We start from the raw sequence: 19,043 nt of genomic DNA, 5'->3' as shown, positions 1-19,043 counted from the left end.
AATGTCCGGTGAACTTAGCAGGACACCTAGGTGGAGGTCTCAAAAGAAGTTTTGGAGAAATTTGTTAAGCCTAAATGCTTCCACATTTAGCTTATTAATTAATAAAGATTTAAATAGCCTTTTTGCCAGATAGTTATCTGACCATGGATTAATATCCAGGATTTATAAAGAACTAAAGAATTATAGAATAAATAATCCAATCAATGGAGCAGAACAGTTTCCAAATGAAGTAGTACAAATGGCCAACAAATTCGTGAAAAAATATTCAACGTCCTGAGCGAAAAGGACATGCAAGTCAAAACTACACTTGCTGTGTGCCAGTGGCTCACGCCTGTAATCCTGGCTACTCAGGAGGCAGAGATCAGGAGGATCGAGGTTCAAAGCCAGCCCAGGGAAATAATTCATGAGACCCTATCTCAAAAAACCCATCTTAAAGAAAGAGCTGGGGGAGTGGCTCAGGTGGTAGAGCACCTGCCTAGCAAGTGTGAGACCCTGAGTTCAAATCCTAGTACTGCAAAACAATAACAACAACAAGAACAAAACAACACTGAGATTCCGCCTCCCTCCGGTCAGAATGCCCACCATCAAGAACACAAACAACCACCTACCCGTCCTCCCTCTCTTCTTTACCCCCCAGGCCAGTCTGGACCAGGATCCTTCTGTTTACACTTCCCACATAGCTGGGATGACAGGTGTGTGACACCATGCCTAGCTTTTTTCTGTTGAGATGGGGTCTCACAAACGTTTTGCTGGGGCTGGTCTTGAACCTCAGTCCTCCTGATCTCCACCTGCCAAACAGCTGGGATTACAGTCCTGAACCACTGCACCTGGCACACAGGCTCCTAGGTGGTGTGTTCACTCTGTTCTGCTTGTGGAACCGAAATCTTTGCGATTTGTCTACGGATTTCAAATTCAAAACTACAGAGTCTAGCTTGTAATTCTCTGATTATGTAAATATTGTCCACTGCACAAACAAACGTTATATCATCAGTCCTGTGACATTGGGAGAAGAAATATAAATAATAAATTGGAGGGGGGAGGTCATTCTACCTGTATTGTCATCTCTCCTTGTCTTTAGAGCGTTCATCTCAGGACCCCACTGATACCAAAATCTGCAGATAGTGAAGTCCCTTATATAAAATGGTTTGCATAAAACCTATATCTTCTCCTAGGCTTTAAATAATCTGGGTTCCTTATAATAACTAACTCAATGCAAACGCCATATTAATAAGTGCTATGCCATATTGTTTAGAGAATAATGACAAGAAAAAATGTCACGTTCCATAAGAGCCATTTTTCTTTTTTTTGTTGCTCTGAATATTTTCAGTGTATGGCTGGTTGAACCCACAGATACAAATCCATGGCTGTCAACCGAATGTGGTATTTGGTGTTGCTATTTGGTACTGGTGTTCCGTGGTGATGGACGGCCTCCACATTCCCATTAAGCTTGTCTTACACCTGGAAGGTCGCTTTCTCCATGACCTTGACCTTGACTGGCCACCCTGGTTCCTGGTGGTTGCAAGGACCTCACCTGGTTGTTGGAGTCCAGGTTCTGTTATTTTTCGGGTTCCCTTTGTGTGGTGTTGAAATAATTCAGTGAGCAATTCTTAGGGTCGTGAATTCTTAGGGTGTTTGTGGGGAACTGCCCAAGTCTCCACCTGACTGGATCTGGCCGGACACGAGTCAGGCTCCTGTGAGGTCTGAAGAGCTGTCTCCATAGTCACCTTGCTGAAAGGAGGAGTGTGTCAGTCTAACAACAGTGACCGTCACTCCTTAGAAAGGGGTTGGCCTGTTCTTTCCTCCTGATGACTTTGCATGTTCGCTTTACCCTGCTGCTCTGACTTTTGAGGAGGTTTGGCCTCCTCATGGCTGTTTTCGTCCTTCCTGCCTCCCCAGTGGACAGGCCTTTCCTGCCTCATGACATCAGCTTTGGAAAATTTTCTTCTGTTACTTCATTTTGAAATGCTCATTAGGTGGGCGTGGCCTTCTGCCACTTTCTTTTGTATTTCAAAAGCTTTAAACTTCCCAGAATTCTTAGTTGTTTTTTTTTTTCTTGTTAACAGTACTAGAGTTTGAACTCAGGGCTTTTAGGCAAGCACTGTATCACTTGAATTGTATACCCAGCCCTTTTGCTTTTAGTTACCTCTCAGGGTCCTGTGTTTTGCTGGGCCTGGCTTGGACTGAGATCCTCCTACCTCTGCCTTCTGAGTATCTGGAATTATAGGCATTCACAACCACACCCCACCAAACTTCTCAGAATTCCTGATCTCAGGCTGCTCAGTTCTTGTAGCCACTTAGGAAGCACCATGTTAAAATTCTCCTAAGGGTGTTTCTTTTTCCTTAATCATCCTGGCTGTCACTGGGTCACCTTCTCTGTCCTGCTCTTTGGTGATGCTGGTTTTCTTCAAGCATCTGGCAGTCCTTGTGAGGCCATTGGTATTTCTTTTTTTTCAGTACTGGGGATTAAACTCAGGGTCTACATCCTGAACCACTCCACCAGCTCTTTTTTGTGAAGGATTTTTTTTTTCAAAATAGGGTCTCATGAACTACTTGCCTGGACTGGCTTCAAACTGCAATCCTCCTGGTCTCTGCTTCCTGAGTAGCTGGGATTATAGGCGTGAGTCACCAGTGCCCAGCTTACATTGGTATTTCTGACATTTCTGAATGCAATGCCAGTAAAAGTCAGTTCCAACCCCAGCCACCCCTGTTGAATAGAGGAATGGCTGCGAAGTCTTCCTGGGGTGGGGTGTGAGGACCAGCAGCCTCATTTTAGGGTTTGAGACTGGGAGAGGGTCAGCTGGCTCATGCAAATACCAATGGAGGAGGGCCTGTCCTGGGCTCTGCCCCATCCTCAGGCAGATCACACCTTTGTGTTAGGAAGGCTGTTAGGGGTGCCAGACCCCTACCCATCCATATGAATGGCTGGAATGAGGTGCCCCCAGCCCACCTTGTCCATCCCTGCTCCTAGCACCTGTGGGGTGATGTTCCCGGCATCTTTATCCCCTAAGGCCTCACTGTACTAAACCCCACCCATCTAGATGGAGAAAATAATTTCTGACCAGGCATGGTGGCTCATGCCTGTAATCCCAGCTACTCAGGAGGTGGAGGTAGGAGGATCGTGGTCTAAGGCCAGCCTGGGCAAAAGTGGAGGACCCTATCTAGAAAACAAACTAAAAGCAAGAAGGCTGGAGTCATGGCTCAAGTGGTAGAACACCTGCCCAGCAAGTGAGAAGCCCTGAGTTCAAACCCCAGGACAGAAACACAGTTCAGACATTTACAGATTTTTTTTTTGGTTGATGGTGGTCCTTCCTTTCCCCCCATATCCTAGGCTTATTTATATCCATAAATATAATTATCAGATGAGTAAATAATGATAGACTTCTTATAATACATCTATATTTATGCATGTATTCCACTTTGTTCCTCTGTGCCTCATTTGTGATGGGATTTTAGGATGGAAAAGTGTGTTTAGTTTTTCCTTCTTAAAATATAGTCTTGTGTGAGCAGTGCATTATGGAGATTTTCAGGCACCAGGAGGATTTTAGTATGCATCATCAAACCGCAGCATAACGGATGGGGATGTACTTTGCTTATTAATTTCAGCATTTTTTAGATGTTCTTTTTTTTTCTTGTTTTATTCTTTCCTCATTTTTCTGGAATGAAATATTTTGGCAGACATATCTTTGACTACATCGCAGGGTAGATAAAAAAGTCATTATTAGGTGGAAGGGTTAGAACCAGTTTTGGGGGCTCTTGATACATACTTGTCAAATTGATTTCTTTAAAATGTTCTTTCAACTGCCACGAAGTAAGCAACCTCTTCTTGCCAGAGTCAAAAGAAAAAACAGATAGAAAAGAAAGAAATAGCAATGAAACAATCCTTACACATTGAAAAGGAAAATAACAGTATCTCTCTCTGTCTCTGTCCTCTCTCTCTCTCGTTTTTTTTTTTGTGTGTGACAGGGTCTCTCTATGTAGCCCCAGCTGCCCTGGAACTCATGATCCTCCTGCCTCAGCCTCCTGAGGGCTGGGATTACAGGCGTGCACCACCATACCCAGCTAAAAGCAGCTCTTAAAAAACTATTTCTTTGGTTGCTTGTGAGATCAAAACTGTTTTCCTGTATTTTATTGCTTCTTTGTCTTTCCAGTTTTGTGAATTGTCTGTTTATATATTTTTTTTGTCCTCCCTGCTACTGCTTACTTTTCTTTTACTTTTTATTTTATAGTGTTGAGAAGTATATGTTTCCTATTGGCAAGGCAGCCAGTCTTTTCTTTTGTAATTTCTTTTGTTAAATCTTGAATGTCCTTAAGTATGAAAGATGAGTTGAATATAGGCTTTTGATCATTTGGTGTTTTTCCCTATTTGTCTGTTTTGTTTTGCTGCTCTCAAATACTTACTTCTTTTTGTTCACATCTTGCTGCATTTATTAGAAATCCTCGGATATTATTATTTCATGGTGGGAGGAACCGGGAATCGTGTGCTTTTTCCTCATTCTAGTGACAGTCACTGCAGTGAGTTTCAAGGGAGGAGTGAGGTGTGGGGAGTAAAGTAAGAACAAAGAGGAGGAAATAAACCGTGCTTTAACAGTAACTGCTGTGGAGGGCGAGGCTGAGTGGCCTGTGTGCCGGTGACCATGGTGGGAGGTGTCTAGGGCAGTGGCCATCAAACACCTGGTGGTGCTGGCAGTGGATCCTTTTCCCTTTATCTTGCGTCTGGTGATCTGGGACTCTGTGCCTGGCTAAGGGGATTTACAGATCTCATTAATTTCACTTTAACTAGAGCAACACTCAGAAAATGGGCAAGAGCCTTAAAAAGACGTCTTCCAAGAAGCCAAAGCTTTTAGATGATGGTGATCACGAGGTCCAAGTGGACCCCAGGACATTTCCCGTGTTTCCTGAGGGAGCCCTTCATTGGTTCACTTAGATTATGAGTTCAGACACTGACAAGCCCATCAGCTGGGACAAAAGTCAGCCACAGCAATTTAAAATGTAGACCTCCAACCACTATCCTGAGTAATGAATGCAGCCCAAGTCTGAAACCAAACGAAGAGTGACTGCAGATAGCTTTTGTATCATCACAAAGTGCGTGGTTTCTTTTGGGACAAAGTTGTTAAGCACAAGCAAGAGTCCCACGCTGTCATCACCAGGCAGTGGTCCATGTTTCCTGATCTTTGGAGATAGCAGGAAGCTTTGGCTACATACACTTAAAGATGACATTTTAATAAGATTGCAAAAGTATCTGCTTTTTAAAGGAAAATCATGCCATGAAGAGAGGAGTTTGAAAACGGATACATTGGAAGTGTTTCAACCATGATGTGATTTTTTTGCTAAAAGAAATGACGTGAGTGCTTGATCTACAAAGTCAAAATCAGAGAAGTTAAAAATATCTGGAAACAGAGGCTGGATGCCAGTGGCTCACACCTGTAATCCCAGCTACTCGGGAGGCTGAGATCAGGTGGATTGTGGTTCCAGGCCAGCCTGGGCAGATAATTCACAAGACCCCCATCTCAAGCAATTGCTGAGTACGTGTTGGCATATGTCTTTCATCCAAATGTAAAACAGGAGAATTGTGGTCCAGGCCAGCCTAGGCAAAAAGTGGGACCCCATCTCCAAAAATAACTAGAGCATAAAAGGGCTGGTGAAGTGACCAGGTGGTAGAGCACCTGCCTAGCAAGTGCGTGCCATGAGTTCAAATACTGCCAAAAAATAAATAAATCTGGAAACAGAATTTTGTCAGCTGCTTAAGAAACTTCCAGATGAAAAGATCAAGTGTTATTTAGTCTCATTTGTTTAAAATATGAAGATGCAACTCCTCCTCCTTTGCTCTCTCTCTCTCTCTGTCTCTCTCTCTGGATGACCAGTGTGGGTGTTGAAGTCACCCACTATTGCCATGTTGGGGTCTCTCTCTGCTTTTCTACTGGTAGCATTTATGGAGTCAGTGCATTATGTTTATTACTATTACATCCCCTTACAGACTGTTCCCTTTATCGATATGAAATGATTTTTGTCTCTTCTAACTAATTTTGGCCTGAATTCTGCTTTTTACCAGATATGAGGATAGCTACTAAGGCTCACTTCTCCGTTTGGCTTGGGAGATCTTTTTCCGCCCTTTCTCTGTAAGCTTGTTTATTTGAAGATGTGACTGTTTTCAGTCAGTTCACAAAATCATCAGTTGAAATCAGGAGAGATGGAATTTTTACCTTCCTAATGTCACCTTGGTATGAGCGTCAGGTAGAATTGAGTGAATATTCTGATGTCGTCAGTACTACTGAACACGTGTTTTCTTTTCTCTGCATCCGTGTCTCTTTCTGAGGTATATTTCCAGTCATGCTAGGCATTAAGATCACGCATGGAACAAACTGAACCTAAAACCTGGTCTTCAAATCACTCAGTAACAAAGTATTCAGAGGGCTGGGATGTAGCTCGGTGGTACAGCGCTTGCCTAGCATGCCTGAGGCCCTGGGTTCGATCCCAGCACCAAAAAAGAAAAAGACAAAAAAAAAAAAAAAAAAGTATTCAGATAGTTAATGGCATGAGCAGTGTGCAACTGTTTGGCTTTCAGTAAAAATCCAGTTTCTGTATTTTGAGAGAAAAATAATTCATTTCAGCACCATTTTAAAATTCATTAGCCTAGAGTCATATATATAATTCTCATTCAGATTTTTGCCTCCTTGCACTTCCTATGTTTGTTTTAATAAACTTGTCAGAGATTTGTCTAGTTTATGGCTTTTGTTCCAGAGAAGTAGCTCTCTTAATTTATCTCTTTTCTCGTTCATCATTTTCATTATTCCCTTTTTTTTCTGTTTTCCTAATTTATTTTGTTATTTTCTAACTAAGAAGTTAGTGTTGCACATTTATTTAGTCTGTGTCCTCTTTAGGATAGTGAGAATGTTTCAAGGATTTAAATATTTGATCTGAATGCTTCTTAGCTACACTCTGCATGTTTTGATCCTCTTTTTTTTTTTTGGCAACCTGTACTTTCTACCTGGATGCCCAGAGGATTTTTCCTCCTCTTTTCCTGACAGAAACATGAAAATGTTGGATTAAATGCATCAGTGTAGCTTTGCCTGTCATTCTCTGCTCGCTTGCAGATTTGTCCACCTCCTCCTCCTGTTTGAGGGTGAATTTCAGGGGTGCAGATTGTGTTTCCGGATGGCCAAAGGGGAGGCGCCATCAGGAGACAAGAGGTAGAAAAGAGAGAAGCTAAGGCGTCTCTCCCTATTTCTATCTGCTTTTGACAAATCTCTGTCTTGAGTGATCTCTGCCCTGGATCTTGGCAAAGGAAAGCCTGTCGTCTGTGGTCCTCACTCCTGGGGAGCAGCCTCTTCCAGCTTTTTCTTGGGTCCCGGTTTGAGGTTCTTCTCCCTATATCCTTCCAGCCTAGGAGTGGGAATAAACTTCAGTTTTTGCTAATCTCTGCAAATCATTCTTGATTTGCCTTTTCAGCCCTTCTAGCACTTAGTAAGATAGCTTTCTCTCTTTTTTTTGGTGGTATTAGGGTTTGAACTCAGAGCCTTGTGCTTGCTAGGCAGGTGCTCTACCACTTGAGCCATGCCCCTAGCTCTAGCTCATGGTCTTTTTTTTTAAAATTTTTTTATTATTCATATGTGCATACAAGGCTTGGGTCATTTCCTCCTCCTGCCCCCACCCCCTCCCTTACCACCCACTCCGCCCCCTCCTTCTCCCCCCACCCCCTCAATACCCGGCAGAAACTATTTTGCCCTTATCTCTAGTTTTGTTGAAGAGAGAGTATAAGCAATAATAGGAAGGAACAAGGGTTTTTGCTGTAGCTCATGGTTTTAAATCCTTCTGTTAAACTACCTAACATGGACTCTGTTTTTCCAACTATAGTCTGACTGATAAAATAACTTAGTGCAGAAAGGAAGGTTGGGGAAACTCAGCCCAGGAAGGTAATCATAGGAGTGGGTGCTGGTATAGATCAGGAGAACCCCAACAACTCTGGTGATTTGGGGTTGTGATGTTCATGCATGAATGGCAAGTGTGGTCTTGGACTCACACAGGCAGGAATTAGGAATGGAGACACCAGTTTGCCCTCTGTTATGGACAGACGTGTGCCCCCATCCCAATTTATATATTAAAATCCTAATCTTCATTGTGATGGTATTGGGGGGGTGACTTTGGAAGGGAATTAGATGTGACTTGACCCCAAAGATTCCCATGCTGGAAGCTTGGTCCCCAATGTGGTGATATTGATAAGTGGTGAGACCTTTAAGAGGCAGAGCCTAGGGGTGGGAATGAGGACATTAGATGCATCGCCTTCAGCAGACATTAATGTAGTTCCTGTGGGACCCCAGCTAGTCCCGAAGGGACCAGATTGCTATGAGGCCAAGGCTGGCCATGGACTCATCGTGGCTTCCTGACTCACCATGTCACTGCTCTCCCCTCTCTCACACGCCTGTACCTTGACGCCATCCATCATATTGTAATGTAGCCATGAGGACCTCACCTGAGCTGAGTGGATGTCATTTCCAGAACTGCGAGCTGAACAAGCCTCTTTTTGTTGTTCATTATCCAGCACCAGGAATTCTGTTATAGGAACAGAAAATACACTAAAACAGGGCAGGAGCCCTCACAAATGGGATGATGCCCTTATAAGTGCTCTCTGCTGTCTGCCACATGAGGATTTGGTCACAAGACAGTCATCTGTAAGTCTGGAAGAAGGTCTTGAGCAAGAACCAGACCCTTCAGTTGACTTCAGTCTGCCAGCCGCTGTAACTTTGAGAAATAAATGTTTGCAGTGTAAGCCACTCAGTGTGTGCCGTTAGAGCGACTCAACGTGACTAAGACATCTTCCTCTAGGGAGCAATCCATCAAAAAATAATTAAAAGGTGAAAGGGGAGAGGGGTGAACAAAGGAGAATGAGGGAGGGGTGAATTCAATATGATATATTACAAGAGCTTTTGTAAATGTCACAATGTACCCCCAGCACAACGATAATATAATAACAAAAAATGTAAAAAATAATTAAAGGTGAAAGACTAACATTATACCGAGAGATTCATACTTATTGAAAAATGGAGTGGATTTATAAAAGAATTATTAAACTGCTAGGTTTGGATGAAAAATGCCTGCTAAGTGAGCACAAGGTTTTGAGTTCAAGCCCCAGTACTGCCAAAAAAAAAAAAAAAGAAAAAAAAATTCAGTAGAAAAGTGAAACCCCAAGTTAAGTAAAAATGGATCTTTTTTTGATCTGTTTTCCTGTGACGTGTGATTTGGGGTGCCATGTGCACGTGGTGGAATGGCCCCTTGGTGGTATGCCAGGGTATTGCCTCACAAATCTTTTCAACTCCAGGTTCAGAGACATGTTGAGAAGTTGGAGTTAACATTGGGATATTTACAGCGCAGAAATGGGAAAAATGCTACAAATCAAAAATTTTTTTGAGACTGGGCTGGTGAACACTTAGCAACCACTGCCTTCATCTCACTTCTGTTTTTTTATATTTTGTGCCAATGCTGTGGAGTGTTGGAACAAATTCTCACCCAGAACCCGAGTAGCAAGACATTCTAGAAAAGGCAGTCATTATCTTTCCAGCCTCTTCCGTCGAGGGGCTGGGGATGAATGAGTGTGAACCCGTGGAGAGTGTGGGGCCTAGCCAGGTGCCTGTGGCTCACGCCTGTAATCCCAGCTACTGAGGAGGCAGAGATCAGGAGGGTCATGGTTTGAAGCCAGCCTAGGCAAATAGTTCACAAGACCCTATCTCAAAAAAAAAAAGCCCTTCACAGAAAAGGGCTGGTGGGAGTGGTTCAAGGTGTAGAGTGTCTGTATAGCAAGTGTGAGGCCTGAGTTCAAACCTCAGTGCTGCCAAAAAAAAAAAAGGTGTCCAGTCTGAATGAAGATGTCTACTCTATGTTTAATAAGGCTTTATAAAAGAAAATAAAGAGACTCAGGCAGCATATATCTGAAAATATAGTGACAGAATTGTCTGGAATGACTATTAACAGGTGAACAAGTATAACGGCAATAGTCCTATCATAACGAAATCACTTCAAAGTAGCAATGGAATAATTTACAGTTCTCTGCTCAGTTAAGCAATAATTCAAATGAGGTCAGAATAAAGACTTTTCAAGTCTTAGGAAGCTTGCCACTTACAGTCCCTCTGTGAAAGACTTAATAAATTCCTTCATTAAAAAGAACTTAACTTGAAGAATGAGTGTCCTGAAAGAAGCAATCACAAGCAGAAAAACTGGTGACTTCCTGCAAAAGTCTAGACAGCATTAATTGCAAAACAACAACGACAACAACAACAACACTGACCAATGCTCAGGTGTGGTTAAAAATAACAGTGGACTGAAAGACTGGACAATTACGTGATAGAACAAACCAATGGGAAAAATCCAAGCAGCCCAGTAGATAAACATGACACTAGAAGAGGAAATCAGAGTGGCTAACAGCCATATAAGAGATGCTTAAACTAGTTATTAATGGAACCTAATTAAAAGAAATGAGCCAGTGTGACAATTTCAAGTTCTGTCAAGGATGTTTTGTGATCGATCTGTGAGTGTGCCATCTTGGAAACTGCTCCTCCAGTCTTGGTCCCACTGTCTGATGACGGTGTTCTCAGTCAACATCTTGACACGAGGCCCCCTAAGCCAGAGTCACCAAGCTAAGCATTTCTGATGTCTCACACCTAAGAATCTATGGAATAATAAACACTTGCTGTTTTAAGCCATTTGTTCAGGATAATTTGTTATGCAACAATAGATAAAAAATCCAATTGCTTTATAGAGAAATTTGGTGACACCCAGTAAAGGTAAAAATTCATATCATTAATAATCCATTAAATATTTTATCTAGGAATGTAGTCCAGAAAAATTCATGAAGATATATGCAATGAGTTGCACATGAGATTACTCATTGCAGCATATTTTTCTGTCACAGGGATATTTGTCTTAGGCCATTTTTTGTTGTTGTTGTAATAAAATACTGGAGCTTGGCTGCTTTATAAAGAAAAGAATTTTCTTTCTCTTGCCTTACTGCTTTGGCTAAGATTTCAAGCACTGTATTGAATAAGAGTGGTGAGAATGAGCGCCCAGTCTCATTCCTGATTCTAGAGGAAAGGTTTCAGTTTTCTCCACTAGGTTTGTTGTATGTAGCCTTTATTATCCTAATTTCTTCAGGACTTTTTGTCATGAAGGGACATTGAATTTTTGTCAAATATGCATCTATTGAAATGATCTTGTGTTTTCAAGACAAAGTTTCACTATGTAGCCCAGACTGGCCTTGAACCCTCAATCTTCTTGCCCCCACCTCCAGGGTGCTGGGATTACAGAAGTGCACCACCACACTTGGCAATTTTTATTCTTGATTCCTTTATGTGCCCAAAGTACATTACATGCATGAATGGAAATGTTAAAATGAAGCCTGTTGCTTTGTACAGTTAATATATGTTAATTTAAAAAGGAAAGTTTATTTGGCTTGCAGTTTTGAAGCTCAGAGTCTAGGACTAAGTGGCCCCATCTGGTTGGCTCTGGTGAAGCCTTTCTGGCTGTGTCACAACATGGTGGAAGATGTCACACGCGAGGGATTGCACGTGAGAGTGCTCATAGGATAGGAGGAGAGAGGAGGCGAGAGGCCAGGCTCGCTCTTTTCTAACAGCCCACTCTCTGGGGAGCTCAGCAGCTCCTGTAAAAGCTAACCCACTCTGCCAGACCAGCACTGATCCCTTGGAGAGGGCGGGTGTTACCAGCCCTCCTGACAGGACAGTGGTGACCAGTCAGCCCCTGAGGAGGGCCATCATGATCAAGCAACTCCCACCAGGCCCCACCTCTCACGTCCCACCGTCTTTCCATCGTGTTACACTGGGGACCAAGCCCCTAGCACGTGGACCATGGTCGTAATGGATAAATTGATGAGGTATATATGCATGTCTCTATATAATATATCATATTACTAATATGATGAGTTAATTATCTGGTGTATGCTTTGAGCAGGTAAAAATGAAGGAACCCCAAACGAGTGAAACGTGCAAGTTGTAAGAACAGGTATATGATGGTGTCATTTATGTGAATGAGATAGACACAGCAACACTTTATTTATATGTCTACACATACATGTATGTATATTCTGTGTACTGTGTCAAAATGTATGCAAGTTTAAAAGCTCGGAAGGATCCGTTCCCCCTCCCCCCCCAGAGTTGTCAGGGAGGAAGGGAGCAGGGCAGGTGGCAGAGCTTCTGTGTAATTTATTACTTCTTTTTGGAAAACAGAAGCAAATAAAGCAACCTGCCAGCCCATGCTAAGCCGGGTGGTGGTCCATGGGTGTGCTATATTGTTTGTTAAACTTTTCGTTGATTTGGAATTTTTATTGCCATTTACACAGGTTGCACACGGCTCGTATTTCTGGATTTTCCTTTTGCTTGCAAAGACTGGACGTTCTCCTAACCAGCCTGCCTCCCTGGCCCTGTGTTTTCTTTCTTACCGTGCTAGGTCCTCATCTTGCTCTGATATTTAAGGATCTACGTTCCTATTTCACAGACACCCTGCTTCTGACTTTTTTTTTTCTTAGCGTATAAAACAGATTTGGTAAAAATCATCTTCTTTCTTGTCTCATCCTGGCTGTCCGGAATCCCTTCTGTTTTACTTTTTGAAGTCACGAGGCCAATCTGATACTTTTACAGAGACCCCCCATGTGGATGTGCCTTTGCTTACTCATTCTTGTCTGGTTGCAGATCTTTCCGGCCCTGGTCTTTGCCAGTTGGCATGGGCCCGGCAGGATTGTAACAAGGGAACAAAACTGTTTTCCAAGCGCTTAGCCAAATCCCCATTGTCTAACTGGCGTCCTTGTTGGATGGGATCTTCTTGCCCCTATAACTTAGCTGGGTCATCTGAGGACTTGGACAGGTCTTGCTTAATTGAAAGCCATACAGGACAAATAGGAATCCTACAGGATTCCTCACAGGTCCCTCGCATGGGCAGGCCTCCTGTGCCTGGCCACCTTGCACACTGGTGTCACACTCTTGAGCGGCTGTAGGAAGGAAGTGACCTCTTCCCAGTGGTGGAGGTGGGGGGATGGGACCGTGACCTTTACTACTTTAAAAAGGTCATGAGAGCAAAAGGAGGGCTAATCTGGAGAGGGAAGGGGAAGGAAAAGAGGAGAAGGAGGGATAAGAAAGAGCCACAGAAGGGGTGACTTTGATCAAAGTGCATTGTATGTACTTTGTAAGTGTCACGGTGAAGCCCATTGCTGCGTGTAACTTAGTACACTCCAATAAAAGAATAAAGGCCATCCCAACATAGTCGGAAGGGTGATTTCCTGGTGTTAGGGATGGTTGTCCCCGAGTCCCTGAAATAGCCGGAGAATTTGGCAGGTTAAGTGTCTTCCTTGTCCTTTGCTACCTGACGCTATTATTTTGTCTTGGACCTCAGGGCCGCACCGCTGACGATTGTCACTCTGGTGCCGACTCTGTGGAAGTTGCTTTCACGCTGGCATCAGTGCTGTGGGAATGCCACTGTCTTCATGTATGCTTAGGGGCATTTGTCAAAGGCCTTCCCAGGTTTGGCCAGGCTGCTTGACTTTGGGAGGGCGGCATCCTCGCTGCCCTTGTAGGTTGGTGCACAGAGCGTAGGCTCCCTTGTCAGTCTGGGACAGATGCCCTGTCCTCTCTGCTTTGCAGAGGGCACAAGCATCAACTGAGGGTCTTCAACCTCTTTCAAAAGCCCACCTGAGACTTTTTTTCTTTTATGAGCAGCACTGGGATTTGAACTCAGGGCCTCACACTTGCTAGGCAAGAACTGTACAACTTGAGCCACTCCACCAGCTCTTTTTTATGATGGGTTTTTTGAGATAGAGTCTCATGAACTATTTGCCTGATCTGGGTTCGAACCTAGATTCTCCTGATCTCTGCCTCCTGAGAAGCTGGGATTACAGGCGTGAGCCACCCAGTGCCCGGCCCCCACCTGACACTTTTTAAAGACTTACACTCCTTGCCAAAGTTTCAGGGATAAGTTAACATGGGGGTCTTGATGTTTTCCTCTGTCTCTCTGTCTTTCTGTCCCTCTCTCCCCCTCGACTATTTGTCTATTTGTGAGTTTGGACCGGTATTGTTTTTTAAGTTTCAATTCTTTGCAGAGAGATACTTTTGTAAAAAGTAAAATATCTAAAAACCAAGCCCTCTGGTCAAATGCTTAGATGTTGGGACAGTGTTATAAAAGACTGGTGGGGTCAGTCCACAGACCCACACCTGAGTGGCATTGCTGTATTTTATTTATTCATTCATTTTTTTTTTGACAGCACTGGGGTTTGAACTCAGGGCCTTGAACTTGCTAGGCAGGTGCTCTACCTCTGAGCCATTCTACCAGCCTCGGAAAGGTCTGATTCTTACCCATGCTACCCGTCTTAGTCCATTCCTGCAGCTATAACAAAGTACCTTAGGCAGGGTGAGTTATAAACAACGGAAGCTTACAGATCTGGAGGCTGGGAGCTCCAAGGTCGGCAGAGGCGGTGTCTGGTCCGAGATGGCGCATTGTTGTTGCTGCTGTGTGCTTTTAGGGTGGAGGGCGGAACGGGGAAGGGCCTAGTGCTTCCTCAAGCCTTTGTGTAAGCAGGAACCCTAATCCCATTTGTGAAGGGTGGCCCCTAAAATTTAAGCACCCCTAAACACCTCACCTCTTTAATATTATCACAGTGGACTTCAGGTTCCACTTGGGGACAAATACCACCTTACATAACACACAGAAGGATTATTCACGCAAAGTCACTTCAATAACATTAGTAAAACTGTCATTGAAAATACTTATTTTCATTCGTCGCTCTAAAAACGAGGCTCTATCTTTAAGCTTTAGATATAGCCAGGTGCAATAGCACAAGCCTGTAATCCCAGCTACTTGGGAGGAAGAGATGGGGAGGATCATGGTTCCAGGCTAGACTGGGGAAAAAGTTCACGAAACCCCATCTCAACCAATGGCTGGGTTGGGTGGTGCCCACCCGGCATCCCAGCTACGCAGGAAGCTTTAATAAGAGGATGGAGGTCCAGGCTGGCCTAAGCATAAAGCAAGACCCCATCTGGAAAATAATCAGAGCAAAAAGGGTTGGGGGCATTGGCTCAAGTTGTAGAACACCTGTCTTACAGGTGAGAAGTCCCGAGTTCAAATCCCAGTACTGGCAAGAAATAAAAACATTTTCCTTTTAGGATGAAGCTTGTCTTTGCTCGTGGACTTCTGTACTTCCTGTTTTGCCAAGGAGCGAATTCTAAAGCTTGAATTTCCCAGGTGGCTTGTAGTGGAATTTAGTTCTGATTACAGCGACTGGTTTCGCTTACTTGAGATAATGTTTTCCCTCTCTGGAACTCGATTTTATTTATCTGTATGTACTGCCCAGTTGTGTGCAGGCTTGCTTAATAGAGTTTGAGCTTTTGGGGTGCAGAGATGGGATGATTTGAACGTGTGCCTGATTTCATAATCAGCTTTTCTCAGAAGCAAATTATGTTGGGGTCCCTAGTGGGTTTCAGTTGTGACCAATTTTCTCTGCAAAGGACTCCCTGTTTACTCGGTGGGTGGCAGACCTGGGGTGTGGACTGGATGTCTTCCCTGGAGTATAAACTTTTATTTCTTGCACCATAAAAATTTATGTGGATTCAAAGCATCCTGTATCCAGGCAGAGGGTGATAATGGGACCAAGATGCTGAGAAATTTGAGTGACTTGTGGTGACCCGGAAGGGATGGTTTTAGCGCCTGTCCTGGTTGTTGCTCCAGGTTGCAAAAGTAGACACGATCAAGGTCAATGTGTTTCCGAGTTTAGGAAGACTTTATCACCGGTTAAGACAACAGCTGGTGAGGCTGGAAGTCTTCTGGGGTCAGTGTGGAGGGCAAAGTCAAGTGACACAGGAAGAGTTAACCAGCAGAGACTTCTTTTTGTTTCTTTTAGGGGCACTGGATTTGAACCCAGGGCCTCACACTTGCTAGGCAGGTGCTCTACCACTTGAGCCATGCGCCAGTCATTCTGCTTTTAGTTTGCTGTTCAGACAGGGTCTTGTGCTTTTGCCCAGGCTGGTCTCAAACCGTGATTCTCCTACCTCTGCCTCCTGATTAGCTGGGATTACAGATATGCAACACCATGGCCAGCCCAGGGTAGGCTTCTTTCTTGGACCATGGACATCAACTCACGCTCAATGACCGTGGCGCACAGCCCTAGGAAATCAGGATTGGCCTCATTTTTACGTTTATACACAAGCCTAATGCATATGTCCGATTTTCCCTTTTCCTCCTGTTTAGACTAAAACTAATTTGCAGCAAAGATGAGATGGCAGTTGAAGCCATCTTCCAGAGAAAAGAGTCTGGTCTTCTGTTTGTGCCTCACGATAGATTGGAGGAGTAAGCCAAAGACACATCCCTTGTAACTGTCACATTACAGCCATCTTTTTTGGCTTGCATCTGCCATTGGTGGTGGACCTGTGGATGGATATTTTGTTAGTCGTGGAGGCAGTCAAGGGAGGATTAGAGGGTGACAGGTGGCGTCACCCTCAGCCATGTGTCTGCTTTACTTTCTGGGGCATTTGTGAGCTCTGTCACGGTGAGGAGCACCTTTGATAGCGAGGCCATGGGAAGTGCAGCCTGTTTTGCGGGAAGATTGTTAATACATTTTTACACATCTTCAGCTTGAGATGAGGGCTTGGTCTCCAGGTGCCCGTCTGAGCTGCTCAGTCACAATGACTCCTAGGACACCTGAGTTTAGAAATGTCCTTTTGCTAACTGGCTTTGTGCTGGGGTCTTGGGTGGAGCCCTTACCTTCCAGGAGTTTTGTGGGTTGGTCTGTGTGTCACAGCTGTCAGCACAAGCAGGGACATGGTGGTATGACTCCGATGCTAGAAGAGGGGAGGGGTGGCATTCTGGGGTGGGTCGCCTAATGATGTCACAGGGAAAAGATGACAGGAGGCCGGTGCCTTGTGCCACCCTGTGCCATAGCACGATCAGGGAAGGATGCTCTCAGTTGCTTTTTCCCTCCCCTCCCCTCCCCTCCCCTCCCCTCCCCTCCCCTCCCCTCCCCTCCCCTCTCTTTCTTCCCCCCTCCCTCCCTCTCTGCCTCTCCTTCTCCCTTCCTCTCTCTCTCCCTCCTGCTATCCCTCCCTCCCTTCCTCTCCCCCAACCTCCCCCTTCCTTTTTCTCTCTCTCTCCCTTCCTTTCCCTCTCTCTTTCTCTCTCTCTCCTCTTCCCTTTCTCTGGTTTTGAACTCAGGGCCTCACACTTGCTAGGCAGGCCCTCTACCCACTTGAGCCACGCCCCCCAGCCCTTTTTTGCTTTATTTTTTTTCAGCCAAGTTCTCATGCTTTTGCCTTGGGCTAGCCTCAGATCAAGATCCTTCTACCTCTGCCTCCCGCATAGCTGGGATTACAGGCATACACTGCCACACCAGGCCCCTCAAGTTGCGTTTTTATAATAAGTGTGGTTTGAAGCCCAGCAAGATTGGGGCACAGCAAGATTGGGGCATCCTGAGCAGTCATTGCCGGGGATCTGCATTCTGAGTCTGTCTTTTCTTGTACATTTACACCTTGTCACACAGGAGGGCTGGGAGGCTGGGGTTATTCCAGCTACGTACAGATGACTTAGCACCCAAGGGACTCTGCGAGTGACTTCCACAGAGTGTGGGAGGGAGCTTGGGGGCTTTTCTCTGCCCCAGAACCTGCAGCAGGGAGGCCCTGAGCACCTGTTTGGATGCCCCCGTGATGGGGAGCTCACTCCTTCCTGTGCCCTGTGCTCCCAGCAGGGCTGCCTTGCACTGGGGGACTTTGAAGTCCCAGTGGTGGCTGTCTGGGACTTTTCCCTGGAGATCACTAGTCTGGGCCAGGAGACACCTTATTTCTCACGAGAGTGCCAGAAGGTACTTAATTCTGGGACATGTTGAGTCGCCATGTCCTCACTTGGGAGGGGGAGGTGTGACTTCCATCCAGAGCTTGGTGTTCACCAGTCACTTCTGCAAGTGGCGTCTGCATCCCAGTCAGGCCTGGTGGCTGCGTCTGGGAGATGTAGAACTGGAGGCCAGGCATGGTGGTGCACACCTGTAATCCCAGCACTCAGGAGGCTGAGGCAAGAGGATCATGAGTTCGAGACTAGCTAGTGAGACTGTTTCAGAAAGAAAGAAAGAGAGTGTGGGCATCCCCCACCTGTTCTGAGTGCCTCGTGGATGGCACACCTGTTTCCCTGGGAAACACGAAACACTTGTGTCACAGCCTAAACGGCCAGTTCCTGGGCAGACCACCGTGTCTGGGATGCTTAATCTTTCCTTAGGAGCACCGAGCAAAAATTTTTGAGTCCAGTGGTTCACACCTACAATCCCAGCTACTTGGGAAGCCAAGATCAGGACGATCACAATTCTAGGCCAGCTGGGCAAAAAAAGTTAGCAAAGCCCCCATCTCAATCAATAAGCTGAGTGGTAGCGGCACACAGCTGTCTGTAATTCCATCTACCTGGGAGGCAGAGGTCGGAGGGTCTCAGTCTGAGGTTGGCCCCAGGCAAAAACTCAAGACCCTATCAGAAAAATAATTAAAGCAAAAAGGGTTGGTGGAGTGGCTCAAGTGGTAGAGCACCTGCCTAGCAAGTGTGAGGTCCTGAGTTCAAATCCCAGTACTGCCAAAAAGAATTTGTAATTCAAAGGGGAGGACAAAGGAAGTTTTCAAACAAAGGAAGGGGAGACCCCAAGATCCTTCAGGAATTCCACCAGCTGTGGGACCCTGGGGCCCCGCTGACTTTCCCTCTAGAGATGCCGGCTATCTGAAAATTGGGGCAGGCTTTTAGGGAAGAAATGGAGGAAGGGGTGAGTGATGGTGTCTTTTTCTCCTCCCGTTCCCTCGTCCCTGAGCAGGGAGAAGATGCCGTTCCACCATGTGACCGCCGGCCTGCTGTACAAAGGAAATTACCTCAACCGCTCCCTGTCTGCGGGCAGCGACAGTGAGCAGCTGGCTAACATCTCCGTGGAGGAGCTGGACGGTAAGGAGCTGGGGTCAAGTTCAAGGTGGAACAGTGAGAAAAAAATTCAGAGACCAAGTGTTGTCCAAGTAATGGCCTCTTTGCGTGAGATGGATCTTGTAGCA

The 19,043-nt window shown here is 45.1% G+C and overlaps 1 protein-coding gene across 1 annotated transcript in view; it reads left to right on the top strand.

Annotated features, from left to right (window-relative positions):
* Nucleotides 1–19,043, top strand: part of Caln1 (calneuron 1) — a 306,904-nt gene that overhangs the window by 21,020 nt on the left and 266,841 nt on the right. The window contains exon 2 of the mRNA XM_074075771.1: nt 18,815–18,939. Coding sequence (XP_073931872.1) covers nt 18,822–18,939 — 118 coding nt within the window. The 5' untranslated portion in view covers nt 18,815–18,821. The remainder of the gene's footprint in view (nt 1–18,814; nt 18,940–19,043) is intronic.

This window comes from Castor canadensis, chromosome 6 (genome assembly GCF_047511655.1).
Source record: "Castor canadensis chromosome 6, mCasCan1.hap1v2, whole genome shotgun sequence".
NCBI classification, from domain to species: Eukaryota; Metazoa; Chordata; class Mammalia; order Rodentia; family Castoridae; genus Castor; species Castor canadensis.
This window is presented reverse-complemented; position numbering and strand designations above follow the sequence as displayed.